Below are 9,352 nucleotides of genomic sequence, written 5' to 3'. Positions count from 1 at the left end.
AATTAATTATAGATTCCCCCGCCCCATGATAAATGTTTTCTCAGAGTTTTTTCTGTTTCTATTTTTCTATATATTTTTTCAGGTTTCGGCCATAGGGTGCATGCGCTCACTAGAAAGAGACAGAGACAGACAAAGAGAGGAACATGAGAAATCCCCCCGAGCGGGGATGACCACGCAGCAATCCCTTCTCCTCCCTTCTCCTCCTGGGATTTTGGGAATGCACTTACACTTGCCTAGCAAGTTTAAAGCTGCCCGGTTCTAGGACTCGAACCACAGTCAGCCACGTGGGAATCCAGGGCCTTAAGTGCTATGCCATCTGCTGGCTCCTGGTTTTCTATGCTTTAACTCTGTCTCTTTCTCACTTTCCGTCTGGCTTCCTGTTTGTCAATGCGATGGGGGCATTTGCAGCCCAGGTCCCAGTCAGAATAATGACAGGACCCGACCCCGACCCACTGCCCGTCAGAAGGAAGGCGGAGCTAAGGGCCAGAGAAAAACTGGGCCTCTTTTTTAAAAAAAAAAAAGGAGTAAAAAGGAAATATTACCAAACACGTGGGAATCCAGGGCCTTAAGTGCTATGCCATCTGCGGGCTCCTGCCCGTCAGACGGCTTCTAGGCCCTCACCCTCAGGGCAATGGAAAAGGAAGCGTTTTTTGTTACCTTCATTTAACCGAGGAGGAAGCTGAGCTTAGGGAAGTTAAAGGACCCACCCAAGGCCACAGTAGAGGGCCTGGCAGAGAAGAGGCTCTGAACAAATCCTCGCTGAATCAGTGCTGGAAGAATTAGACCTCAGCCCGATGGAGTTCACTCCAGCGCCTCTGCCCTTTCCACACACGGCACCACGCCTGCCTTTGTGGCCGCACGGCCGTAAATTTGGTCTGTAAAAGTCAGCATGTTTCTGAAAAGGCCCAGCAAGGCAGACCAAGCTCGAGGTCGGGGAGGAGGTCCGTTCTTTGTGGAGGCGCCATTCTAGGAGATCGAAAGCAGGAGCGGAAAGGGCTGACTTAGAGGTAGCATTCAGAACGCGACAGCTTTTCAGGAGGAACCCAGGTGGCATCGAATACAGAGAGGGCCGCAGCAATCCCACCCCAGCTCTTGAGCTGCAGCCCCCCAGCCCCACGGCGTTGGCAGGCGCGTTTGTGAGCGAGTGCGTTGTGTGCGACAGGTCCCCATGCGCTCCCTGTCCCTGGCCGTGGGCCTGTAGACCAGCCACTCGACTTTCCTGGGCCGCAGTCTCCTCATCTGAGACCGCACTTGAGTTATATAACACTCGGGAGCTCTTCCAGTTGCGGAGACAGGAAGAAAAGGGCTTAGTCCACGCTCACTGCTCGTATTTCCTGAGGGAGATGGATGTGGAGAAGTCACGGATCTTGTTTAACGTCACCCGATGATTTAGTGAGGCAATGTAAATTAAGGACAGATTTTAAAACCCCGGTGCCTCGCCACCCCTAAAGCATGAATCACGCACACCCGGGCCTGACCTCACAACCTGGCCGTGTCCTCACAGTGGTTCTGTGACCCACTTAGCAGCTGCACGGCATCGGGCGGGGCCCGCGAGGTGCGCCTGCCTTTCGGGCTCCCTTTGCAGTCACACATCAAGCCCTGCTCGGCCAGCTCACACTCCTGGAGACCCGGCTGCCGGCACAAGGCACGGCTCGGCGTCTGGACTGGCCGTTTGGCTGTTAACCGAGCCCGTTTCCCGAGCACGTGGTGCAGGAGTGTGGGTGCCGTGTGTGCCGCAGCAGGGACGTGCCCGGCTGCAGCTGGCCGCCTGCGGGACACCCCACCCCGGTCTCATCCAAGGGTACCACTTACTGTCTTTGTATCTCTGCCTCCTCTTCTTAAAAATTAGGGTGTTATGGGGCAGGCAGGTGGTGTGGTGGTTAAGCCACTGGACTCCCACAGGGTCGACCATGGTTTGAGTCCCAGACCTGGCAGCTTGCTTTCTCACTTTCTCTCTCTCATCAAATTAAAATAAGCAATAAATAAATAGATAAAATAAAGTTAAATAAATAAAAAAAAAAGAAAAGGGTGTGATTAGGGCCAGCAGGTGGCGTGGTGGTTAGGGTGTTGGACTCCCACCTGGCCAACCGTGCTTCAAGTCCACAGGCAGGCCCTAGCCTGGACTCACTCTCCCTGACTGCAGACTCGATCCTTCCAGGTGTGGATGTAGGAGCAGTGGCAGGGGATGCACAGCGTGACCTGTGAGGGGGCGTGCGCGTTCCATACTGGGCTGACAGTGACCCTGCTCTCAAGGGCAAGCTGGCCACGTCTCCCATGTGACATCGTGCAGAGCTGACACCGTTCGCTTAGTCACTTGGGAGGACACGGCCCAGGGATGTCCGTGTGTCAGGGATCCTGACAGGAGAGTCAGTTTGCAGAGACCGTCATGGCCAAGGGGATCCTTACCGCAAGTGTTCCTTGAGCTGCATGTTCAAAACCCAGTGGGGTCTGCCCTACCTCCTGCTCTGGGAAGCCTGGCTGCCCTGGTGACGTCACACACTCGGCTGGCCCTGACACGGTGCCAGACACCCCCCGCAGCCCTCTGCCTTCCTCACCCCTTTTAATCCCCGTAATAACCGTGAGCTAAGTCCTGTCATTATCCCACCTTCACATAATGACCCTGAGACTAAAAGGGTTAAGTGACTTGCCCAACCAGGGATAGGCAGAGCAAGCACGAGGGCAGTGGCTCCAGGAGGGGACACTCCCTGGCGTCCCCCACAGGCTGCTTTGTGCCCATCACCTTCCCCTGGGCCCCCTGGTACACGTCTCCTACCCCCACCCGCGGGGCTCGGAGCCGCAGTCGCTGCGTTCTTCCCAGGCCACCCACACCCCTGCTCACGTCTGCAGATGCCTGGGAGCCCCGCCACACACTGTGGGCCCTTTGTCTCCGTTCTCCCGTTTCTGGGACTCAGAGCTGCTAGAGGCCCCGGACGGGGTGAGAACACAGGCGGCTCCAGGCAGAACGGCCCGGTTGAACCTTCCCACGTCCCCCTGGGAGGCAGGGGGCTGCCCGTAGCTCAAGGCAGGCTGGAAAGCATGAGGTGGAGGACCAGGTCCTCCCGGCGGCCGGGGTCAGCCAGGGCTTGGAGGCTGGCCCCGCTGTGATGGGCAGGCCCAGTGCCCTCCCGTCTGCTCTGCCATGCTCACTGTCCCCGTCCTCACGGCGGCTCACTTCTCCCCACCCTGCAGGGCTCCCCATGACCTTCCACGCCTGCCATCCTTCCCCATTCAGAACAGAAAGTGTTTTCTTGCTTGAAGGGTGTTGCTGCATCCCCTCTTCCACCTGTCAGAGCTGCGGGAACCGAGGGCCCACGTGGCTGTGGGCTGTGGGGCAGACGGGGCAGGAGCTGGGGTAAGGAGCCGTCTTAGTCGGGGGAACCACACCGGCCCCTGGGAACTAGAGCTCCCGGGTGGAGCAGGCCTGTGACCAGGGGAGGGAGCAGCCACCGGAAACCGCCGACCTCCCCTCTCCTCGTAGCCTCTGCAGGCTGGCTGGGGGGAGTGTGCCCGGGCACATGGCATCTCTCCTGCCTCTGCCACGTTCCCCTCACCTTGGGCCACATCGACATGGATCGAGGTGTCATCCCGAGACCCTAAGACTAGAGGCATTTGCTCGAGGAAGTTGCTCCCTCTGGAACCCTCAACTCCTGCAAGGTTTTGCCAGTGACTGGAGCACAGGACGGGGCTGTCCCCACCTCAGTCACGTCCCCCTCCTGCCCCACACCTCTAGCCCTTTAGCAGACTTGTTGCCATCCACTAGCAGCGAGCCACCCCAGAAAGACCGCAGCGGGGCAGAGTTTGGGGAGTAGCCAGATGTAGTGTGGTTTTTAGTGATGGTCCAGCAGAGACCCCTTCCCAGACTCACTTCAGAAGCCATTGAGTTGATAAACGCGAACGTTAATTAGAACTGATGGGGCAGGCCTATGAGCCCAGGGAGGGGGACGGTGACCCGGGCACGGAGGTGGGTGCCCTGCCTGCTCGCTTCCCTCTGCATGGCCCCCCGCACCCTCCAAGGGCAAGCAGGTGTGGTCATTGTCCCTCTCTGGGCAGTGCAGGGTGTCCCTCCAGAACCTCCATCCTTCAAAAGATTCTCAAAGTGGATTTCAACCAATGTCTCCCCAATGTGCGTTGTTGGGGGTGGGAACAGACCAGCTGGTCACCCTCCCTCTCACAGTTCCGTTCCGAAGAGGGTCCTGGCCACCGAGGCTGTGCGGGCAGTGGGACGGCATTGGTGGTGGTCCACCTTCTTCCTGTGCACAGACTCGCCTAACCCTCCCCTGTGAGGTAGGCAGAGGAGCCTGCAGGAATAGCATCCAGCCTGGCAGGCCGGGGCCGGCTTTCCCCTCACGGAGAAGTCCCGGGGCAGCGTTTGCCTATTGCTGTGGTGTAAATACTCCAACCCTGGCCAATCTCAGGATGGCAGGAGGAAACGTCTGCATATCTACTCCTGGCCATGCCGGCATCCCGTGGGTCTCCATGGATGTCTTCTGAGAGCATGGGGTGGTACTTCATTCCTCCAGGCTTCCAGGGCCTAGTTTCCCCCTTCGGCCCGGCCCTAGCCCGCTCGCTGTGTGGCATGGTTCCTGCGTGCGGAGGCCAGGAGGTAGTCAGGTTTAGCAAACACAAACGTTAAATTGGAATTCCAGGTAGGTGACAGCTGTGTTAGTATTACATGTCCCAAATATTGCACGGGGTATACTTGTACCAAGAGAGCTCTTGGCGGTTTACTTGCAATTCTATATATTTATATATTTAGAAACATTTTGCTATAGGGCGCATGTGCTTGCTAGAGACAGGAGCAGAGGGACGGGGGGACGACCACGCCGCAGTCCCTTCTCCTGTGTCCCCCTCTGGGATTTCGGGCATGCGTGCACATTCAAGATGCCAGGTCTGGGACTTGAACTGTGGTCAGCCACGTGGGAGTCCAGCGCCTTAACCACTACACCATGGGCCGGGGCCGCTATTCAGCCGTGTATGGTATCTGGCAACGCTGGCTCCCCAGACGCACTCGGTGCTTAGGAAGTTCCAGTGAACTGATGGCGAGGTTGAGAGTGGTGGGACCCCAGGGGCCGGAGGGGCTTTCAAATATGGAAAAGTCACAGTTACACTTGCTGCTTCACCTTTCCGAAGATTAAGGGGTCCCGAAGCTCAAAAGCACCCCAAGGCCCGACACCTTGGACTTACAAATGGCAAAGCTGAGCCCTGCGAGGCGACGTGCTCAGGGCTGCTTGGCGAGTGGCGGCACTGCCCCTAGAATGCCCGGCTCAGCTCTCGGGCCCTTCTCTTCCTCTGACCCCCACAGTCGCTCGTCTGGGTGGGGCAGGTGACCTGGGGTCTTCTGTCCCGCCTCATCCGCTCGTCCCTAACATGGGGCTCTCATGAGTGAGCCCATGAGCCCCGGACAGTGCCCATCTCAGAGCAACGGCTCCCAGGAAAAGCTGCTCCATCCTTCCTGCAGCCTGCCGTGCGCCCTCACCACCAGGCTGTTCTGAGCCCTCGGCCTGGGGTGCCCTGAGCCTGGCTCGGCCGTGCCCTCCCTCCTGTCACACTATCCCTGGCCATCAGCTCTCCTCTGTCACTGTCACCTGGATCATACCACCCCCGGGCAGGAATCAGCTCGTGGGCCCCCACCTGCCGGCTTGCCATGGGGCTGGGGTCAGAGGTCAGAGGATCACCGCATTTAAAGACCAGCTCAGAAACCTGCTGGTTGCACCTGCCACCCTACCCGGCCTGTGAAACCACAACCACACGCTGCCAGCCACGGGGAAACCCGGGGGGGCACTGGTGGTGCCGTGGGCACGCTCTCTGCCCGAAGGAGGGCAGCAGGCTGGGACGTGGAGACAAGGCGAGCCTGGGCAGAGACCGGACGGAGAGCACGCTCCGCAGCCAGCCCGCGGGCGCGCCAGCCGGGGGCTCTCAGCAGGGCTGTGGACCCAGCCGCTCCGGGCCTTGCGCTCCTGCAAGCGCCCCGAGAACACCCCCTGGAAGCGCTGTGGGGTAAAGGAGGTGGCATACCCCTCGCCCTCGGGGCGGCTGCCCAGCCCCATGCGTGCCTCGATGTTCCCCTCGTAAGATGGAGAGCCATCCCTTCCCCCGAACACGAGGCAGCGGCTGAGAAGCTCCTGCCTCCAAGTGGGCCCAGCACGCCCTCACGGCAGAGCATCCTTATCGTGCCACGCCTCTCGCTTGGCACTCCTGCCAGCGTTTGCTTCCCCTGGTAACTGGCACGGGAAACGAGGCGGAAGCCGTGTGCTGCTGCAGCTGGGACGGGCTTAGGACCCTGCCCTGGTCCCCTCTCCGACAAGCCCGCGTCACTTAGCCTCTTTGTGCCTGCGAGTTAGAAATGGTCGTTCGGGACGAAGGTGGTTTTTGTTTCATTTTGCTTTATAAACAGAAACACGCCCTCGTTTCTCCTCTGAAAGGCTGAGGAGGAGGCTGAGTCAGGTGGGTGTGGTCAACGTGAAGCCGGTCACCCTTCCCGTACCGTGGGCCTGGCCTACCCAGTCAGCACACGCCGGCCTCACCTCCGCCACGTCTAGTAGCCCATTTTACGCTCATCCCTCTAATAACGTCGAAAAACAACAGCATTCCTGTGGAAGGCAGCATGGCGTGCTGGAGGGAGCCGGGGCTCTGGGAGGCCCGACCTGGGCTGGAATCCCAGCCCCACCGCTTGGTGACTGAGGGGAGACGGCGAGGCAGGAAGTGGTGGCGCCCGGCTGCCACCGTGGCACGGCGTGGCACCTGCCCTGAGTTTGGGCGGCCTCGCATCAGTGGCTGGAAAGCACAGGAGGCCCGGATGTCCAGTGATCCTCGCTGTCTTCCCTTTCAGGATGACATCCCAGGCCCTGGGTTCTACGATGTCACCCACCAGTCTCCAGTGTCCAAAAGCGTCTCATTGTCCAAGAAAGGAACATGCACTTTCCCCTCCATGGTGAGTCCCGCTCATGAGTAAGGGGTGACTGGCCAGCACTCCCTCCCCCCCTTGACCAGCTGTGGGGGCCTCTGGTCCCTTCTCTCCGAAGGCCTGTGGTTCTGTGTGGGAGACTAGCTGCGTCTTCACATTGCGTGTAGGTGCGCTAGCCTGTCTGACTCACTTTTCCCACCAGCAGCATTGCCAGCTGAGACAGAAGCTAGAGTATTAGGAACCTGAGCGTCCCAAACCCATTTCGTCTTCACCAAGCACACTGAGCAAACGCTTTCTTCTGAGACTTCTAGGTATTAGGACTTTCATCCTAATATGATTTTACACTGCTTAGTCTAATTAGATTGTTCAAGTTATCGAGAAATCTGATTTAAAAACAAAAACCAGCAGGCAGTGGGGAGACACAGTGACCTCCCTCGTGTCCTTGTCAGATGTGGGCTTCACGTTGCTGGCCACTCCGACCATCCGGTAGCTGTAGAAGCTGCCAGGGACCTTGACCAGGCTTGGACAGGACAGCGTTTTTTTGTTTTTTGTTTTTTTTTTTCCCTTATAAATTGGCAAGAAAGATAGTTATAGCTGGGGCCAGCAGGTGGAGTGGTGGTTAAGGGGCTGGACTCCAGTTTAAGTCCCAGGCCTGGTGGCTTGAAAATCATGCCAGGTACGTGTGCATGCATGTGAGCTCAGAATCCTGAGAGCAGAATGGAGAAAGGATTGTGGCGTGGCCAACCCCCTGGGGAGTAATTTCTCATCTTCCTTCTCTCTGTCTGTCTCTCTTTCTCTCGGGCAAGGACAAGTACTCTATGGGAAAAAAAGTCGTAGCAAGTGGAAAGAGTTAAACGGGGGTGAGGCTAACTGAGGTGGAAAAGGGAAAAGGGAAAGCAAACCCCAACCCGGTTCTGACATTAGCAAGCACACACTCCTCCTGCCCTCCTAGAGGTTGCAGCAGTCTTTAGTACAGAGGTGCTGCACGGCCTGACGTCAGAACTGATTTGTCCCTGAACCACAGAGAGGGGCCACGGCAGGTGCACCGTGCAGTCGGTCCTTACTGAGGTCCACATTTGGCAGGCCTGGATACTCAAGGAGCAAGCCAGCTTTGGTGTTAACTCCCCATCGCCGAAGAAGTGGAGGCTGTGTATGCCCCAGAGAGCTCTCAGATCCACCCCGCCTCCACCCGTCTCTCTGCCCCAGCCCTGTGAGGCAAGAGTCAAAAGCAATTGGCAAAGAAGTGCTGTCTCATGGTGCCCTGGACAGGGGACAGGACTATGGCCTGCTCCTGACTCAGCTGTGGATTCTGGACGTGACCTCAAGCACGTCACCCTGCTGAGTGCTAGCTGCCTCGTCCACGCGGAAACTCCCTGGAGGCCTGGGCACACTCAGCTGCAGTGAGCGAATGCCCTTGGAGGCGGCAGAGCACCGTAAACTTGCTGAGCCTGGTGGCGGCCGGTGCCCGAGTCACTCACAGGGCTTCCTGCAGCACCTGGGATTTCTCCCCGAGAGCCTCTTTGCCAAAGAGTAGCACTGCCCACTCCTTCTCGGTGCCAAAGCGGGACAGGACCAGAACACACCACCAGGCCCCTATCCTTTTTCGTGCAGAGTAACTTTCTTTCTTTTTTTGTTTTTGAGAGGTTTTCGCTATAGGGTGCGTGCGCTCGCCAGACAGACAGAGAGAGAGACATAGAGACAGAAAGCGAGAAATCCCCCCCCAGGGGTCATGCCGCAGTCCCTTCTCCTCCATTCTCCTCTCAGGATCTTAGGCACGCGCGCACATGCATCCGGCGTGAGTTTAAGCCACCGGGTCCGAGACGCGAACCGTGGTCGACTATGTGGGAGTCCAGCAACATAGCCATTATGCTAATTGCTGGTTCCCTCATGCAGAGTAACTTTCCAGAGGAGCTGGGCAGGTTGGAGAGGCCGGGACGATCTGCACACCGTGGAACCTAGTCATTCTCCCAGGGCTGCAGGGAGCTCAGAGCCAAGCCCCGAGGAAGGCAAGCATCGAGGCAGTCGGGCTGCCGCGCTCTGATAGTTTCGGAACTTGCGTGTGTGTTCCTAACCCTCCGAAGGGCCTGCATCCTTGGGCAGGGGCCCTCAGTGGATGGCGGAGCTCTGCCGGGAGAGCCCCATGTCTAACTTGCTGTTTTTTTTGGTTGGTGGGAGATTTTCACTGTAGGGCTTGTGTGCTCGCCAGACAGACAGAGAGAGACATAGAGACAGAAAGCGAGAAATCACCCCCCAGGGGGGATGGTCACGCCGCAATCCCTTCTCCTCCATTCTCCTCTCGGGATCTTGGGCACGCACGCACACGCGCCCGGCGTGAGTTTTAAGCCACCGGGTCCGGGACACGAACCGCGGTCGACTACGTGGGAGTCCAGCGACATAGCCAGTACGCTAACTGCTGGTTCCCTAACCTAGTTCTTTCTGAGCTGGGCG

At 58.2% G+C, this 9,352-nt stretch overlaps 1 protein-coding gene across 8 annotated transcripts in view; it reads left to right on the top strand.

The window, feature by feature from the left end:
• STPG1 (sperm tail PG-rich repeat containing 1) overlaps positions 1 to 9,352 on the top strand; it is a 55,356-nt gene that overhangs the window by 19,928 nt on the left and 26,076 nt on the right. For 7 of the 8 annotated variants that reach the window (XM_006159391.3, XM_006159393.3, XM_006159386.3 and 4 more), the window contains one exon: positions 6,830 to 6,931. The exons of the other annotated variant lie outside the window; for it this stretch is intronic. In XM_006159391.3, coding sequence (XP_006159453.1) covers positions 6,830 to 6,931 — 102 coding nt within the window. The remainder of the gene's footprint in view (positions 1 to 6,829; positions 6,932 to 9,352) is intronic. 8 annotated transcript variants of the gene reach the window in all.

The sequence above is a fragment of the Tupaia chinensis genome, unplaced genomic scaffold (assembly GCF_000334495.1).
Source record: "Tupaia chinensis unplaced genomic scaffold, TupChi_1.0 Scaffold000628_1, whole genome shotgun sequence".
Classification (NCBI taxonomy): Eukaryota; Metazoa; Chordata; class Mammalia; order Scandentia; family Tupaiidae; genus Tupaia; species Tupaia belangeri.
The sequence above is the reverse complement of the archived record's forward strand: the minus strand, read 5'-3'. Positions and strand labels throughout refer to the sequence as shown.